General features: G+C 40.3%; 1 protein-coding gene across 12 annotated transcripts in view; it reads left to right on the top strand.

The window, feature by feature from the left end:
* The first annotated feature begins 11,725 nt into the window (after positions 1 to 11,725).
* The window catches only part of C2CD5 (C2 calcium dependent domain containing 5), a 66,066-nt gene continuing 58,073 nt past the window's right edge, over positions 11,726 to 19,718 (top strand). For all 12 annotated transcript variants that reach the window (XM_027680791.1, XM_027680789.1, XM_027680794.1 and 9 more), the window contains exons 1-3: positions 11,726 to 11,892; positions 15,572 to 15,658; positions 17,502 to 17,673. In XM_027680791.1, the coding sequence (XP_027536592.1) occupies positions 11,803 to 11,892; positions 15,572 to 15,658; positions 17,502 to 17,673 (349 nt within the window). In that variant the 5' untranslated portion in view covers positions 11,726 to 11,802. The remainder of the gene's footprint in view (positions 11,893 to 15,571; positions 15,659 to 17,501; positions 17,674 to 19,718) is intronic.

The raw sequence follows: 19,718 nt of genomic DNA, 5'->3' as shown, positions 1-19,718 counted from the left end.
ATAAGCAATAAACCTCTACCAGAGTTTCCCCCTAGGCCACCAACTCAGCTTTTAGACTATGAGTGGTTTGACCACACCAACTACCAGCCCCATGTCAGTGGCTACGGATTAATTTGAACCTACCTGCAGTACAACTCATCTCTTGTGATAGTTCACATGTTGTCTTATCTCAGTGGCACCTAAAAACCAAACCCAAATGCAACGTGCATGTTTTTATTAAACAAGGTCGTACGTGGCAGCTATACAAGAAAAATGTTTCAAATGTTATCTGAGACAGCTCGTGCTTTTTCAAACTTGAAGATCAATGTTGTCAAGCTGTTTCTCCACACATTCAAACAGTAACAAGGCTAAAATAATATTAGATCTGTCTTAATTTCAAAACAATCCTCCAAAATGAAGTGAAGGCTGATGAAGTGATTAATCTGCTGACTTAAAGCACAGAACCTCACATAGTGCTTTGAGATAATCTCTTGCATAAATGGAAAATCACTGGAAAGGGAGGCCACAGATAAAATATGATACTACAGGTGACAGCAGTTAACTCTTTGGATTCAGAAGCTATGTGAGAGTCAGGCCTTCAAAAAATCAAGTCCTTGTCTTCACACAGATCACAGCCATGCTTTGCAACATGTTCTTTAAAGAGCTGACTTTTGCAAAAATTACACTGACACTCAGCTTTGAAAAATTATTATATCAATCTTCACTGCCTTACTTTGTTGAAGTGTTCAGGACTCACAGCAGTAAAATCAGGAAAATCAGTAGATTTTCATACTATTGAAAGTCATCCGTGAGACGTCTCAAGACTAGGAATGTAAAATTATGACACAAGTTTAGTAAACGTGTTCAAAATTGAGGATGGATACTGGAATATTTTTATTTCTCCCTGCCTCTTTCAGACTGTTAAAAGTAACCAAGGCAGGTCTGTTACACTTATGCTTAATAATGGCAAGATAGCAGAGGTCTTTCTTACACCAAGATCCTAAACTGTGGGATATAGCTCTTATGGAATGGCAAACTATTATACAAGAAAACTCCTCTCAGCTACTGTAGAGAAAATTTTTTTGTTACTCCTTAAAATATAGTAGTGTATTTCCATATTTAGTGTTAATTTATTTTTAATTTTAGCAGAATTTTCCCAGCTGCTAGATGCCTTGAGTGCTAGTTAGCAGCCTACTTACCCTGAATTCTGACTTGAACGGTGTGCCCTCCTTGAGGCACTGACTGTACCAACACAATTAGACCAGGTCCAATTGCTCTCACCAGTCTGCATCCACCTGCCTCTATAATTCTCCATTTGCAGTCCCTTCCACGTCTCTCCTCAGTCTTTAGCTGTCAGCACCTGAATGAGCACCAATGCACCACAGCTGTATAGCTTTTGTGAAAACAGGTGAGTGCTGAGAAAATACTCATCCATAGCCTCTACAGCTTCTGTCCCCACAGGAAAGGAAGGAGCTGGTCATAGGCTCAGGTCCCAGCTCTTGCTCCTTCCTTAGACCTTGCCTGAGAGGTTTGGTGGGTCAGCGGGATCATGGCCTGGCCTTGCTACCTTCTCTTGGCTTTCAACCTGCCTCGTTACTACAGACCTGATTGCTAATTACCTGACTGCTAATTGAACTCTGTTACCATCACTTGAGCCTCTCAGCTCTTCTTATTTGGGTGCTGTGAGATGGCACCTTGGTTGGTGATGTCACTGCCCCTGCCTCATGTCACCTTTAGCTCCTGACTTGCCTAATTAAGGTCTGTATTTAACTTTCATGCACTGGAAGATGCACTGTCATTCTACAGAATTGTTATGTATAATTAAGCAACATATTTAGCATGTATTTCTCAAGTTGTGCTTTTCGTGATAATCTTTGCTAAGAAAATCAAAGCAGTACCTCCCTCAGCTGCTATCAAGACAGTCCAAGGTGATGATCATAATTCTCCTGTACATAAAAGAAGAGGAAAGCAGAACAGGCCTGATGAATGAGAATTTTTGTACTTTGAAGGCAGTCTGAAGACACTGTCCTCATATTTCAAAAGCCCTATAAATTGCCATTAACAGGGTCAAATGCTGCATTGAACATGACTCTTGTCAGGAATGAATTAATATAGTACTCAGAAAACAGGAACCAACAACAGGCTTCTCCCTTAGCCAGATTTCACTCTACAAGAGTTTTTACTTAAGAAGTAACGTGGTAAATAATGAAAATAAAGAGCTTCTTTCAATGGCTGGTAATCAAGAGAGTGAACTTCATTAATTCCCATTGGATAATAAGGAATGGTCAGTACTAAGACCGTCCATCTTACTTCCACTGTACATAATTCAGCCATATAAATCCACAGCTATATATAAATTAGGATTTTTTTTTCTGAAAAAATAAAGTTTTTTGGGGCTTCAGTTATCCTGCAGTTCTTGAACTTTTATGCTTTCTTTTTGAATGCGTATTTCTTTCTGACCTCAGGTGGGAATGCACTCAGGACTCACGACAGGACTAAAATAATTATTTGCTTTATTAGAATTAGTCATCTTTCTTGTTCCATTAACTCGTCAGCCATGAGTAAAAACACTCAAAGACTCTCTTCTACTTTAGGCTTCTGTGTGGCTTCTTATACAGCGTTAAGATTTGATCATTAAAATTTGATTCCTAGTGCAGAACCTCAAATCCTGTAGCAGCAGCATCGTTCTCTCATCACACCATACAATGCACATTCTCAATAGAAAACCTGAACTTGGGGCTTCTAGCTGGGGCTCTCTGCCCACCCTCTTTCTCTGAGAGCTCTGTATAAGAAGAGGGCAGATTCTTCCACTTCTTCACCTTTTTCCCGCACCACTGGGCACCCAAAGGGAGAGTTTTTGAAATCCAGCCTGTGAAGTGCTTCACCTTGTAGCAATCACTTTTCCTTCTCCTATATTCACGAGATGTGCCAGGACCACTTTGCTAAGCTGAGCTTGACTGATATTTTCTGCAGCAGTAACACATACTTTTCACAAAAAACAGTGATGGAAAGTGCTTTATAGGGACATTGCTTTTTGATTACACTTTAAACTTCCAACTTTACCAGCCTGAGTTAGGAGCCTAATTTTATTGCTTCCTCTGTACTCAGGGATGAGACAGAATTCAGGTCCTGAGCCTCTTTGGTATCCTTTGGCTTGGCACAATGCAAAACCCTCTGTATCAGAGCACGTGGGTATCACTGCGTAGACAGAAGTTTGTATTCCACTTTTGTAAGAAGCTGAACATGCTGCTGAAAAGCAAAACGCACTGGTTTGCTTTGTTAATGAGTTTTTATTGTTTATATATTAAAAACTTTACCATTTAATAACTTACATCACCATGTCTGTTCCAAATGGGACACAAGAAGCAAAAGCATCACATGGTTATTAAGAACTGCATTCACTCCATGTTTTAGAATACAAAGATTTATTGTTTTGATTGTAATCCTAATTAATCTCTTTAATGCACCAGGAAATAACTTGCATATCTTGTGAAGGATCTTGAAGACTACTCTATAGATAGTTTATGCAGTTACTATACTTAAAATAATCTCCTCTAAGGCACAGACTGACTTGTTGAGCAGTATGTATGTGCTCTTGCTGCCTATGCCATAGTTGTTGATGAGACATACAGGGACCATGGCTTTAATAAGAATTAACCTACTTCAAAATTTCAGGATCACCATCTTTCATCCTGATAGAAATTTCAATACATAAATATACACAGTCATTAATATTTCCATGTGTTGGTGTGACACCTGAATAAATGATCTTTTTATTACATTTAGACAGGAAAAAGGAAAATACCAACAGTGTTAAACAGAATAAAATAACCAGCAAATATAACTGGTTTAATAACTGTCTAAGTCTAATACGTATTACAATCACAGTTAAATTCGTCTCAACCCTTAAAATGAGGAAAGGTAGAAATGCTGAAAGTGTCACTGAAGGACTAATTATCTTTTAATGATAGAAACACTGCTGCTGACAATTACATTTAATTAAATTATTTACTAGGCATTGACTAATTAACTGGGGTTTTGTATGTGTGAAGGAATCTGAGTAGCTATTATTGTTGTACTGCTTGTAACTCAATATATTTGCTAGAGCGTGTGCACGTGGATTCTGCTGCAATCTCTGTGAACTGATATCCCAATTATGCCATTGCCACTCATTGCTCATAAAAAGCACCGAGTCATATGCAATGTTATTTCCCTCACAGAACTGTGAGAAAGAGAAATGAAATCCAATTACTAGCTGAGAACATGACATCAGATCCAGCTGTTTGATTCCCCCAGTGGGTAATTGCATACATTCCTGTGCTGGTGAATATTTATTTTATCCAATTTCTTTTAAGTCTGTATGGAAAATTGAGGCCTTCATACAGCAATGGGATAATGAAATGGAATATTTTGATGGCTTTCTGCTCTTACAAATTGCTTGATATGGACCAAATCCCAAACTGCTGAAGTCAACAGAAGATTGACATGAGTAGACTGTTGGAAAAGTGTCACGTTCAGCCGAATATAAAGTGTTGAGATCTCATTTCCAAAGAAAATACTTTCATTTGATATCCAAGAAACATAAAGAAACCAGAAATATAATTTTAGGACTATGACATAATGGAATTAATTTTTACCCTCTTAGTGTAAGCCTTTAGAGTAATTCTTGGCTTTTGTTTTTCCTCAAAGAACAATCGGGTTTTATTCAATTCACTAGATCTGCATGGTAATGTTATTTTGAATGTCACTGTAATTAGAGTTCATTGAATAAGCTTTTTTTCAAACATATTATAGGACATTTAAAAGACGAGTAGATGTGGCACTTACGGTCATGGTTTAGTGCTGGACTTGGCAGTGTTAGGGGAATGGTAACGGACTCGATGATCTCAGAGGTCCTTTCCTACCCAAATGATTCTATGATTCCATGACATGAGCACATTTATCTGGATCTGATGATCTGTTGTATCACCAGGACAGTATTTGAATGCTCTGAGAATGCTTAACTTCAAAAATTAATTCCAAAACACTGTCTCCATGTACATTCTGTTTTACTTCCTATATAATATACAAGAATATCACCAATGTCACTTCTGTTAGCCTGGGAACAGCTTGAACAGACTCAGGACAAAAGTAAACTACCCATGTGTATCATTACTCACACCTTTAATTTCATCATATTTCCACCACGGAAATCACTGACTATGACCATTTAATTTTTACCAAATAGTTACAGCATCAAGATTAAAAAGCACTATTGAGAGATGCTGCTTTAGGCAATGCAGGATAAAGTCAACAAAACTGAGCCCATAAGAGCCTCCCCAAGTAACTGAGAGACAAAGTGAACCTGAAGTACGTATTTCAAGTTTTAATTGGTCCTGCTCAGGCTTCCGTCTTTTCCTTATCACACCTGCTATATTAGAGACCCTCATGGTAGCAGGAATTTGTTCCTGCAGATAGTAATAGAAATTAATATTCCTGTAATCTTGTGTTTAAACAAGCTAACTACAGTGAGCTCCTCCAGAGTAAATGAGAAACCTCCTTAATGAAGCCTTTGTTCACCCCAGGAGTTCACAGTAAAACCCATCTCTTTATTTCAGTGAGCTTCACCTTACTGATTTTATTGAGAGAGGATTTCACTCCAGATCTTTTAATCTAATGAGAGGGATTAGGGTTGCAATGTCACATCAGATACATACAGGCAATTAAAAATAGTAGCGATCGGGATTTTGCCCCGTCTAAATCCTTGTAGTGGGGACACAGCACAGCACACACAGAGTGGAAGGAAGTTTGGGTTTTTTTCTGGGATGCAGGGGTCCTCTACTAAAGATCTATCACCCTGGATATAGGAGCCCTGTGAGCATTATTAAAAATAGTTTTGAATTGGTGTCCAGCAGATTTAAGCCAGATCGATTTGAAATGTGTGGTTTTACGAAGAAATATAGGGATTTTTCCAGAAACAAAAAACTGTCACTGCAGTTTTCTGTGATAGTTGAAAAAGTCTCCTGTTTCAAAGACTTCTTATCAGAGTAAATGCAGCAGAAATGGAGCCAGTAGATTCTGTGAAAAGCAGATACAAAGCATTTTTTGTGTTTCAACAAATTAAAAGCAAAAAAAAAACCAAAAAGCAAAAAAAAAACAAACAAAGAAGCAAACAAAAAAACAAAAACAAAAAACCCCACCTTTTTCATTAATTTCTGTTGAAACCAGCTCAATGCAATATAAACCAAAAGCCCTTTTCCCTATGGTTAAGAGACAGCCCATCACATCCCAGATCACGTTGTAAGCTGAGGAAAGCCTCGACTACCCCCTTCTAACCTGTATCTTGAAGGCTGGTAAGTCAGTATAATTGAAACCTACCCTGAAGTGACGGTCAGCAGACTGAAGTTACAGGGAAAGCCTTTTCTTTGAAGTATCAGTTTCCAAACTAAGGGTTCAACATTCATATCTGTCTCAAACTCTCTCTCTAGCATACTTAAAACAACTGAAAAAGAAGGAACACATAGATCTTTACATTTAAGTGGCAAAATCTCCCAGCTTGCCAACACAAAACCCTCCCATTTTCCTGACACTGTTCCACAAAAGATGCCTTTAATGTTGTAATTAGCAACATTATTGGTTGTCTATTTGAGTTACAATGCTATTTCATACATGACAAAGCCTGCTCAAGTAAGATAATGCTGTTTTTTAAGCATATCATACTTGTTATCTTGCTGAAACATGACTTCTGTTGTCATGACCTACTAAAACATCACTTTTCAGCAGAAAGAAAAAAGCTCAGCAAGAAGCCAAGTGCTACGGTGCAAAGTCAGGTATCACATCTTTTTTTTTTTTTTGTTATGAAAATACACCTTTTAGTATTTTCTGTGGAGTTCTGGCATGAATTTTACTGAGCAAGTACTTCCTGTAGCTTTCGTTTCAAGTATATCCATTGTATTTGCCTAAAACTGAGGGAAACTGAATGCTGTTTTGGAAGCCTCAAATAGGTCATAAATTCTAGGGGTTTGAGTATACTTTCAGCTGAGTCCCTTCTGCCTTCCACAAGTTCCCGCTGGCCTTAGAGAACTGGAATACTACTGGCATGAAATGTGTGGAGTGACATGCAAATTTACGGAAAGACAGGTCTCATTCTGCCAGTACAGAAAATCCTCTGCCCCGAGGCAGGTAAAATACACCAAGCAGGTTTCTTAACGCCTTAAATTATCTAATTGATCTTCACAAGCACCTCAAAACCAGATTTGAACTGGTTCTCCAAAACAGGTGTTTTCCACGTTTCCAGTCCCAAATCTTCCATTGAAAAGCTAGATCCTCAGAAATTTTTTGAGAAAGAAATATGCATTGCATTAATCCCTGTACTTCATAATCACAGGGAGAGGGAGATGTTCATCAGGCAACACTAGTAAATCCTCCCTGGAATTTTAGTTCCTGTTTGAGACACTATATTTTAAGAAAAAACGTGGCCTACTCAGAGAGTCTTCAAAGGGAAATTAAAAAGAATGTTTAGAGGCAGAAAAAAGTCCAGTGAAGAAAGAATGGAAAAGTTTAAGTTACTTATCTCAAACAAGTCCATTAAAAAAAGTCCATTAAAAACTCTGCATGAATAAAGGGAACAATTCTTCATTTCCTCTTGTAAGACATAGGAGCCAACAACTAAAACCACTTTGTAAATTCAAAATAAAAAGGAGACGAATTTTCCCAAAGCAGGTAGTTAACCTCTCGATCTTACTGCACCAGATGCTATGAATTAAACAAGAACAAAAATTATGTCAAAGAATATGTACCAGTCTAGTACTTAATCCAGTAAGTCTTCTAGTATTTGTAAGAGAATAATCTGTTCTCTAAGTTCAGCAAATAATACAAGAACTGATATGTATTTCAGCAAAAAGCCCAACCCAAAACAAAACAAAAAACCCCACCCCAACCCAAAACAACACAGTTTTAACTTTTTTTAAAAAAATCTTTTTTTAAGAGTTTGAGAATAAGAAGCATTGAAGTGCGTTGTCTGGGAAGATGAGAGAGGTCTTTCAAAGTCAGGAGTGTTGCTACTACAAGAATAAGGCAGCACATTTAGCCAGGTATTCACTGTATTAACTGGCCATTGGTCAGGCAAATTGTCCAATTTTCGGTGAATAAAGAGCCCCAGAGTTTTGTCTGATGTATTCAAGGACTGAAGAGGGGTTTAGGAAGACGCTGGCAACAGAAACATGTTTGATAGAGCCTCGTACCCGTCTGTAAGGAGACAGATAAACTACATTTGTGTCCTTTTGCTTATAACATACAAAGCAGTTTCCATCTTTTGTTCAATGGGCTACACGTTCCTCTTTCAAACTAAAGATTTTTTTTTCAAGGATTCATGTCCTTTTAAACAAAAAATTTTGCTACATATCATGAGACATGCTGTAAAATCATAGAATGGTTTGGGTTGGAAGGGATCGTAAAGATCCTCTAGTTCCAACCTCCCTACCATGTGCAGACACCTTGCACTAGACCAGGTTGCTCAGAGCTCCACCCAACCTGGACTTGAAATCTCAGCAACTAGAGTGTTTTTTAATAATTATTGCATCGCAATTTAGCTAGCAAAAGCAGGAAAAAAAAGAAGTTTTGCCAGAAATAAAGAACACATGGCAAACTTTACCTTTACATTGTTTTAACTTTTTTGTAGTCCCACCTGCTGGTTGTTTTTCTACTCTAATAGGGAAGTTAAGGCGTGAGAATGGCTATGTTAACAAGTAATGTAGTGGATCAATGGCCCCATCTTTAGGATGAAACAGTGCTGAGGAACTATCACCCATAGCACATGCAGCTCTGGGGAGTTAATTTAATTCTAGCTTTAATCTGCTGCCACAGACCAAGTGCCCTTACACAGCTACAATGTATTTGATGTACTGCTACCTTACCTTTTCAGTTCAGCCTCGTCCAAACGAAATATTCAGCTCATACACTCTATAATTGCTCAATTACGTAAGCCAAAACAAAATTGAGGTGAGATCAGGAGATTCCACTCAAAAAGCATATTTCTGGTCTAAACTTAACATTAGTAGCATGTCTTCTGTTTCTGATTTCCTTCCTGGATCTTTGCTCTTTACTGCTATCCTGCCTACAGAGCACTCTCAGAATCACAGAGTCATTAAGGTTGGAAAAGACCTCCAGGATCATGGAGTTCAACCTTTGACTGATCACCACCTTGTCAACTAGACCAGAGCACTAAGTGCCACATCCACTTGTTTTTGAACACCTCCAGGGATGGTGACTCCACCACCTCCCCGGGCAGCCCATTCCAATGCCTGACCACCCTTTCAGTGAAGAAATTCCTGATGTCCAAACTGAACCTCCCCTGGCACAGCTTGAGGCCATTTCCTCTTGTCCTGTGACTTGCTACCTGGGAGAAGAGGCCGATCTCCACCTGGCTTCAACCTCCTTTCAGGTAGTTGTAGAGAGCAATAAGGTCTCCCCTGAGCCTCCTTTTCTCCAGGATAAACACCCCCAGCTCCCTCAGCTGCTCCTCATAGGACTTACTCTCCAGAGCTTTCCCCATCTCTGTTGCCCTTCTCTGGACCCTCAATGTGAGGGGCCCAGAACTGAACACAGAATTCGAGGTGTGCCCTCACCAATGCCAAGTACACGGGGCAATCCCTGTTCCAGTCCTGCAGATCACACTATTTCTGATACAGCCAGGTTGCCATTGGCCTTCTTGGCCACCTGGACACACTGCTGGCTCAATGTGCAGCACCCCCAGGTCCACTGGGCTGTTCCTGTTACAGTATTCCACTTGAACAAGGATGGATGAGGAAAAAACACACCTGTTTACAGTTTTCTTGGATACAATGAATACTAGCAGCAGTATGGACTGTTCCAAAGACAACTTCAAAACAAGCTAAAGAGAGGAAGTGCTGTGTCAGTGAGACTAACTGCAGCAAGTTGGAGGACAGATAGCCTAAGATCCTCTGTACATTAATTTGCTATGCCCCACACTGCTGCATTCCAGTCATGTGGTTTGTTTGATGTATCATATTCCAGCCCATAAGATCATTTAGTCTTTTTGTAAGATTAGAAAGAAGGGAAAATAATCCAAGCAGATCTACTATTTGGCTCAACACCTGGAGACTGCTTAACCAAAACACAAGGGTTCTTTTATGTTCCTGCTCCTGACCACACCAGTGGCACAACCCGTGTCCCACAGGTTCTCACACATCCTGGTTCCGTACTCCCACCTGTAGGACCACGCCTGATCCAACTCCTGGCCCTGCTCCTTTGCTTTGTCCCAAGCTTCCACGGCACTATTTCCCAAACAAAGAGCTTTTTCAGGCATCAGAAAGTTAAAACCTGGCTACAGGAACCATATCAAATCCTATTTCTGATAACTAAATTCCATCTAATCTATTCGTAATCCTTCAAACACTGTAAATATTTGTCTTTTGATTAAGAAAACAAAGCTAAAGCCACGGGGGGGGGAGGGTTGCATTGAAACTCTTTGCAGGACTCTCCCACCAGGTGCCTGGGGATGCACGTGTGCTCCAGATCTCCCTTTTAACGAGTCCTCATCCCCGAGGCTTCACCAACTCCTTCTTTGGGCAAGGCAGAGCATCCCTAGGGTGCATCGGCTCCTTCCTCGGGGAAGGCAGAGCATCCCGAGGGTGCACTGCCTCCTTAATCGGGAAGGCTGGAGGCAGAGGATGCAGCAGCGGAGCAGTCCGGAGGCCGCAGCAGCTCCTTCCTCGGGGAAGGTAGAGCAGTCCCGCAGGGAAGGTCGTAATCCGGGATGAGGGATGCGGTCCCGATCGCAGTGGGATTGACCGGGACCGCAATTCCCGGGCATCGATTACTCGGCACTCAAGCGCGCCGCCTACCCTGGGCGCCGCCGCAGCGCTACAGCGCGGGACCCATCGAGGAGTCGGCGCTCGATTGCCAGCGGCGTGTCCGAGGCCGCGGCCGCCATGTTGGAGCCTGGCAGGAGCGACCTCCGGGGGTGTCCAAGAAGGGCAAGGGCAGGTCCTGCTTCTAGAGAGGAATAACCCCGAGTCCCAGCACAGCCTGGGGCCTGACCTGCTGGAGAGCAGCTCTGGGAGCCTTGGTGGATGACAAGTTGACAGTGACCCGCCAGAGTGCCCTTGATGCTAGGAGAGCCCATGGGATCCAGGGGTGCATTGGGAAGAGCGTGGCCAGCAGGTCGAGGGAGGTGATCCTGCCCCTCTACTAAGACCTGGAGAGGCACATCTGGAGTGCTGTGTGCGGGTGTGGGCTCCTCAGCGCAAGAGGGAAAAGGGGCTGCTGTAGAGGGTCCAGTGGAGGCCACGACGATGATGAGAGGTCTGGAGCATCTCTCTAATGAGGATGGACCGCGGGAGCTGGGCATCTTTAGTCCGGAGAAGACTGAGAGGGGATCGCATCAATGCACGTAAATATCTCAAAGGCAGGTGCCAAAACGACGCTGCCCAGCGACAGGACGAGAGAAGCAATGGCCATAAACTAAACCACAAGAAGTTCCGCCCCAACGTGAGGAAGAACAGCTTTCTGCTGAAAGTGGCAGAGCCCTGGCACAGGCTGCCCGAGGGAGGGCGTGGAGTCTCCCTCTGTGGGGCCATTCCAAATCCCCTTGTTCCTGTGCCACTTGCTCGCGGTAACCCTGCCCCGGCGGCGGGTCGGACGATCCCCAGAGGTCGCTGACGCCGCCGCGATCCCGTTCCCGCTCCCTTCCCGCTGCCATGGGCGGAGCGGCGGCGGGAGCGCCGCGCATGCGCACCCGGCCCGCGCGGCGGTCCATGGCACAGGCGCGGTCGCGCCGTCCCTGCAGCCCGCGGGAGGAGGAGGAGGAGGAGGGGGGGGAAGATGCCGGGGAAGCTGAAGGTCAAGATCGTGGCAGGGCGCCATTTGCCGGTGATGGACCGCGCCAGCGACCTGACGGACGCCTTCGTGGAGGTTCGTGGCGGCGGAGGGGGAGGGCAGGCACGCAGGGCCCGCGCGCTGGAGGCACCTGCCGGGCCCGCTCCGCGTCCCCGCTGTGCCGGGGAACCAGCGGCGGGACGGGAGGGCACAGCCTTGGGGTCGGACATCAGTAGGAATTTATTCACGGAAAGGGGTGATTAGACATTGGAATGGGCTGCCCGGGGAGGTGGTGGAGTCACGGTCCCTGGAGGTGTTCAGGGAAAGACTGGACGTGGCACCCGATGCCGTGGTCCTGGTGCCATGGTCTGCTGGTGTTCGGTCATGGGTTGGACTCGGTGGTCCCAGAGGTCTTCTCCAGCCTCATTGATTCTGTGATTAGGCAGATGCGTTATAAGAAGGGTGGAGAAGTAATAAAAGCATCTTTAAATCATTTGTATCACTGAATATATGAGTGGTTGCACAGCCTTTGCTTTTAAGGCCGGTATTCTGTTTCCGTTTAAAATTTAAAAACGTTTGAAAAATTTGGAAATTTAAAATGTCTGAAATAGTAGAATGTTTTTGAAGAGGGTTTTTCGTCAGCAAGTATTTAACATTATTTGCGCGTTCAAATCACTTTATTGAACCCGAAGCATCTAACTTCAGACTTCTTTACGATCATGTAGTTAACAGGCAATATGTAGGATGGTTTTTCAGAAAGGGGTTGTAAAAAAAGTTGATGTGCGAAATAAGTGGAAGTGTTCAAGGCCGGGTTGGATGGGCAACCTGATCCAGTGGGTGGCATCCCTTCCCATGGCAGGGAGGTGTGAACGACATGATCTTTAAGGTGCCTTCTGACCCCAACCATTCTGTGATTGCTGTTATTTCTCTTACATAATCCTTATGTTTTTTGATTCATTATTTCCAATGTAAATAACTTAGAACATTTCAGAAGCATTCCATAGATTCAGGAATCATACTCTCAGAAAAAGCAAAGAGGTGTTTAAAAATGATGTGCAGTGAAAATGCATGCTGGTACCACAAACAGTGATTGAGATTGGCACAATACTGAAATTAAAGGTAGGAAGGCAGAATGTCTTTCTAGAATAAATTGAAAGGTCTGATAATATTAATATCAAAAGAGATTTTGAGTATATAAGTCCTGATTTTGTTTGGTGCTTAAAAATTTGGTTGACGTTAGACACTAATGCCATTGCTTAGTGGGACAGTAAGTTGGTAGTAAAGTGAAAATGTATTTCTCATGTGCTTTCCAGTGGAGCTGAAGTAGTACACCATTCTACTTTATTACATGAATGACAATCGTTTAACTTAATTTTTCAGTGTTTTGTCAGCTGTTTCATCAGTCAGCTTTTAATTTAGAAAGGCTTCTCTTATAGGCTGCCTTTTAATCCAATTTAAAATTACAACTCTGATGTGTGCTACTAGGAGACAGGGAAAACAGGGATAAGAAATACAGTTCTCTGAGTTTCACTTGGTCTGTTTTTATACTGACTTAGGAGAAATAGTTCTCCTCCCATGTGAGTTATCTGTTCCCAACCCCACTGTCTGTGTAGTTGTGTAGCAAAGTAAATTTTGAAGTTCATCTAGTTAAATACTAGCTTAGCAAAAAGGAAAATGAAATTTTTCAGTAAGATCAGTTTGCTTAGCTGGGTTAATATGCAGTTCCAGGAATGTCTAGGCACAAATAAGGGTAAGGAAATAGATAGATGGGGGCCTTGCTTTTAGGAATTTTGTTTAGGAACAGTGTGGGAACCACCCTTTCCACGCGTAGAGTAACTATCCTTTCCTTGTGTGGAGTGGGCAATGCAGCAGGTGAGATTTATTTCAAAATAAATTGACCTTGAAACTGTTGTTTTATTTTTCTGTGTGAAATTGCCGAAAACCTTTTCAACATGTTTTTCCTCAAGCAAGAATGAAAAGCAGATGTTAAGGTTCTAGTTGATCACTAGCCTTTAACTTCCTTGTTAAATATTGCAATATAAACCTAGAATTAGAAAAGAAAATGAGAAAAGATGTGAGAGCTCTTACTTGGCTCAGGTTGTGCAAAATAAGGACTTCACCAGCGTGTCTGATCAGGAGGCAATGAGCACCATGATTGTTGATGGTCCCTTCCAACTCAGAATATTCTGTGATTCTGCGACAGTTTCTTCCATAAATGTGCTTCTAACTTTGTACAGCAAACAGCAGTGTGGTGCTTGATTATCTTTACAAGCTTTAATGAACTAGCTCTAGTACTGGAGAAATTCAGTTATAACAGCCTGAGGCTCCAGGGGAACTAATTTACTCCCTAGATAATGTGTTAAAATAGGTTGGGTGGAGCTCGGGACTGTTCTGTCTTGGCAGCTTCTGGAACAGAGCTGGTGTTTAACTGGTGGCTCTGTTAAAGCCAGTGCCAGTATCACCTTATGGCACTGCTTTGTGTGATGGATACACATTCCACAGAGCTGTGCTGTCCGTTCTCTGAGGGCACACAGGCTGCATCCACTCACTTTGGGATAACCAGATGATTTGGTATGCTAAGGTTGTTCAGTCCCATGCTTTCGTACCACTCCAGCTGATGTATGTACAGTGATTTATACAGAGCTCAGTGTGAACTCATAGTTGGTGCTTTATGCTTTCTAAACTAACTGTGTGTACTTAAGCAAGTGCAGAATCTCTTCAGAGTCAGGTTATGCACCTTTGCAAAATAATCAACATAATATTGAAATATATGAAGTGTTTATTTAATACTGTCTTAAGCAAAAACATTACAAAAATTACTATACAGTTTTCAAATCTGGGCCCAAATTTAGTCTCCAAAATCCATTTAGACTTTTAAAAGAAGACAACAGTTCAAAATCCCCAACTGTCTTTAAATGCAGCATTTCTTTTATATCAGCACACTCTTTATTTCCATAAGAATCTTGAATGAATGCAAAAACATGACTTTGGGTACTTGTAAGTACCATCAGATACTTGGTATGAGTTGAAGCACTAATTTTTTTGAGAAGCAACCTTTAGAGAACTACAAGTGTTTGTAAATGGTTTGGAATGGAAGCTGCAGTGAAATAAAGGCTCTTACATGGTGCTGTGTGGTTTTTGGATGTATGGAGCATCACAGAAATTCAGTTTCATTAAAAAAAAAAAACCCGCTACAAAACCCAAACTGGGTCAGCCTGAAATAGACGCCCATGGAGACCAGATGGAGACTCCTGAAATAGGCAATTATGTGGTTGAAGGTGCATTCATAAATAGAAATATGGAGAATATTTAATTTTTAGTAGTCCCCTCTCTATGTGTCACACTCCCAGGTTGTTTTTATATTTTTTAATCAATTTTCTGATAAGCCGATTCAGAAATCTTAGAGAGACGAGTAATAGGCCATAAGCTGTCAATATTTAGATAATTTTTCCTTACAGTATTTCTAAACAGAAGGCAAGGAGAGTATACCAAGGGACTTCGAATAGCCAATATAAGCAATATTTTTACCTTTCAAGTGATTGAGGAGGAAAAGAAACAATTTCAATATTATGAGAGTGAGGTTGGTTGGAAGTGTCCTTGGTTGATGGATACTGATATATGTAAATCAATTTAAAAAGCCACTCTCAGTGAAAAGAAAATAATTTGTTTAAATTACTGAAATATGTATTTGAAATTATTTGTGTGTGTAGCTTTAATGAGTCTGTGAATTTACTTATTAGTATTTATTATTGATAATTGAATATTTGTATTTTAGGTGAAATTTGGAAATACAACATTTAAGACAGATGTGTATCCCAAATCGCTTAATCCTCAGTGGAATTCTGAGTGGTTCAAATTTGAAGTAAGTATTTTTTAAGAGTTCACCTCTATCTATATAGACACTCTGGTTTAGATGCCCTTAATGAAATAATTGCATTTCAGGCAGAAAATGAGTTTTGAGCACTGAAGTGTGTTTCTGCCTAAATACACACAAAGCCTTTTCAGCAATCCCATCTGCAGTTGTACCTTGTTTGCTAAAGGTGTCTTGTTGGCTTTTTAGGAGTGTTTGTGAAGATTAAAGCTTGCCAGGTTGGATCCAACTCAAATGCTGTTCTGGGTAATACTAGAAAAGACAAGAGTGAGGTGAAAGTGGGGGGAAAAATAGCATGGATTAGGCTTTCAGATATGGGTACAGGTATTCTTGTATTTTTTAAAATTTGGAATAAGGAAAGTTAATTAGTATTTGAAATGTTACCTTGGGTTGCAAGAATGATGCACTTGACAAAGAAGAAAATGGAAAATTCCTGTGAGAAGATTACAGAATAAAGAGCTTGGACAACAATTACTGGACACTTTCTCTTCCCGTTTCCTTATGTAATAACGAGGGCACTCTGTGTTTTCCTGTAATTGCTTGTTGCTTTCCAGGATCTAATTTGTTGATGTCCTTTGACATTGTGCCCTGAACAAATGTTTACATGTTCTTTTTTGGGGTTTTTGTTACTACATTTTATTTATTTAATTAAAAAAATAAAAAGGTATTTAGAATAAATAATTGATTAAACATTTTAATATACAGTAATGGTTCATTTATAGTGTTCTAAGATAATATCACAGGATAAACATGGTTGTAAATACATGCCAGGGATGTAATAGGTGGTAATGTTAAAACATTTTAGAGCAAATATAAAATAGTAAGGATGGGTAGATTATTAATCAACATGATTAGGAGCATCTCTTAATCAGCACACATGTTGATTAGGAAAGTAGTACTGGGGTGTTGAAATTCAGTCAGTTTTCCTTTTTTCATCTTTCAGTTCCTGAGCTCAGTTTTGTGGGGAAGGGAGAAAGAGAACTTCTCTTCATGCAGAAAGAGTTTTTCTGACAATAACAGATGTCTCAAAATTCATCCTTTTGCAAAGAAAAATGAATATGGGAAAGAAAAGAGACAAACAGCAACACTGAGAAAATAATAATAAAAAAGAATCCCACATTTCAGAGAGTGGAAAAACACTTAACTGCTTAAGACGTCCTAAGTGTGTGCACATGTGTGTAGTTTGATCTTTTTTACAAGGCTACATGTTACAATTCTGCAAACACTTACATGAGTCATCCCTTTGCATTTAGCAAACCTGATTCTTGGTTTGTAACATGCAGCACAAAAAGTTGTACAAGGTCTGTCCTTGTCCTAAAAAACAGTCAAGGTATCTGCAGGTGGATAATTGCACTTATTTAGGAAATTACCTGTCTGAAATTACTGGATTTTTACAGCAGGCTGTTTAAAATGTCTTTTTTTAAGCCACTCACCAGTGGTGAAAGCACCACTAATCATAACATCAGGGTATAATAGTTCTCTGGGATATTTGATCTTAAATTTTAAATTACTTTTTTTTTAATTTCAAAGTATGTATTGGGGAGACAGGAGGACAATCTGGAGAGTGGAATTTTGATATATATAATCACTGTAATCTTGCATTTTTGTTTTTCTCCCAGTGATAACTCTCTATTTCCAGGATCTCACCAGTCTCTGAAGGGTAAAATCAAAATAAGTGAATGTGTTGTTTAGCTCCAGGTAACTGAAATTCCGGATTTATCTCTGCCAGGTCACTGTACATAACTAACTTTCCCCTCTTCTGTGTTTGTTTTGCAGCAGTGTTTCCCTGCACTTTTTTTAAATACTCAGATTCCATGTTAATATTCGTTTCCAGGTAGATGATGAAGAGCTACAGGATGAGCCTCTCCAGATCACAGTTCTTGATCATGACACCTACAGTGCCAATGATGCCATTGGCAAAGTGTACATAGATATTGATCCTTTGCTCTATAGTGAAGCAGCTACAGTTATTTCGGGATGGTTTCCAATTTATGATACTATTCATGGTAAGATTTGCTAATTTGAAACAGTCCTGTTTGAGATGTAATCTCCTTCTTGTAATCTTCCTTTCTGTAAGCTGTCTTCAGAAATTTGTAATAATTTTAGCTTTGGGAGCTGGAAAGCTACTTTCCTGGCTTTTTTTCCCCCCCTTATTTCTGGCATGAAAAGATTTCTGGCACAGGAGTCCAGATTAGTGCTTGGCAGAATGCCTTCCACAGGGCTTGTGACAAGTGGAAAAAAAAATCTTCACTTGGTATTTAAAGTAGTTACTGCGAAAATAACATTAGAAAAAAAAAAGACCCAAACATACTTTTCCAGTTACCACGTGTTTAGTAAATGAATATAATTTTGCTGAAGTTATTTGGGGTGTGCCTTCCTGGGATTTGGGATAAACTTCACTTGAGATCAAGGGACAGGATGTGACATATCTTCAACAGGATGAAATTCCTTTTCCCTGCAGTGAGTGATCTCAGTGCTAGGTAGAGTTCATCAGAATGTCCTGGAGGTATGAGAAAATGAAGTTAATGATATTTTTGCTTTTGATTTTAATGAAACAGCTTTTGTCTTGGAAAGTCAAAGTCAGTTTATACCATTTAGCTTGCTGCTTGAGTACAGGACATTTATGTGGTTGCCATTATCCTCTTTGTTCATTATTCAGTGTGAATTAAGTCACCTAACTATGTTAAAAGCTAATTATAAATCATTGTTGCGAAATTGTTTGTGGTGTTTACTAGATGGGCATCATAACTGATGCAAAGTATTTTTTATATTTAAAACAGTTATATTAAAGAAGGGTTTTTTTGAGAAATACTGCATATGTTTTTCTTATTTATCTTTTTGTTCTGTGCACGTTTTTCTATCATACATTTTCTTTTGAAGCTATGCTTGTCTCAGGATGTGTACAACTTGTAGGTCAGAGAGATTTATATTTCTCTACGTTTTTCTAGATCTGTTGGCATTTCACATCTTTTTTTTTATTTAAGTGGAATTGGAATTAGTATATCTTCATGCTCGTAGCACTAGATTCCAATTATCTTTTCTCTTGGTAAACAGTAATTGATGCTTCCTTAAAAAAAGAAATAATGTTCTTAAATTCCTATTAAATTTTGTTTTTTTTACCTCAACATGATTGCCTGTGAAAATATATGAACCTGAGGCAGTTACAGTAACTGAAGGCTTCTTTCTCTTGGAATTTTGGAATTACATCTTGCTGACTTTATTGCAATAGTGTTTGAGTCGAACAACGAATCTAATGCTGTTGCTTTTGTCATATACTTACGTGATAAAGGCTTCTGAAGACACTAGAGATCAGACTTATCAAGAAATTAGTCCTCAATATGTCAGAACATATAATATGTGAAGTGATTTTGTTACTGGGTGGGGAAAAAGAAGAAAGAGCTCAAAATAGGAAAGTAAAAAAAGTCAAAAATGAATGGCTGTGTGTTAGGAAATATTCCATTATTAGTAAGGTTTAATTGTGGCCGAAAACTAAGGTCTGTAATACCTTATTTTTTATATATTTCCTCTCACAGTTAAGGTACTTAGCAAACAATTACTGTCCCATTCTGGGGTTCTAGAAAGAACCGTAATTTTTTCTCACTTGGTTGAACTTTAGAGAGTGGCTTTACTGCAATTTTGAAAATTCAGCAGAAGGAGCACTTGCACGTGCACCCTGCAGCAGAGGGACCATTGCAGTGCTAGGAGGCTGATGGCCTCTTTTTCCCAATCCCATCTTTCTCCTAAAGCCCTGTCTGGTATGACAGGTATTTGAGGACTGTTGTTTGCATCACTTCAGCCTCAAAGGCTTGGCAGAACTAGAAACTTCCTCTCGTTGGCACCTCTGCAGCTGATCTGAGAGGCAAGGACAGGTCTTCCCACTCCCCTGGCCCAGGCTGGAGTTGACACCTGACTTGTCAGTTCATTATAGTACATTCTTTGCAGAAAAACTGACTCAGTGGTAATAGAAACTGCATTAATTACTAATAATAGGGAATAATTAGTAGAGATAGTTTTGTATTGATACAGCTTCTGATATCTCATGGCTTTTTGT

This window comes from Neopelma chrysocephalum, unplaced genomic scaffold, assembly GCF_003984885.1.
Source record: "Neopelma chrysocephalum unplaced genomic scaffold, ASM398488v2 Primary Assembly neopelma1_59, whole genome shotgun sequence".
Lineage (NCBI taxonomy): Eukaryota > Metazoa > Chordata > Aves > Passeriformes > Pipridae > Neopelma > Neopelma chrysocephalum.
Note: the sequence above shows the minus strand (reverse complement) of the source record. Positions and strands in the feature narration are given on the sequence as shown.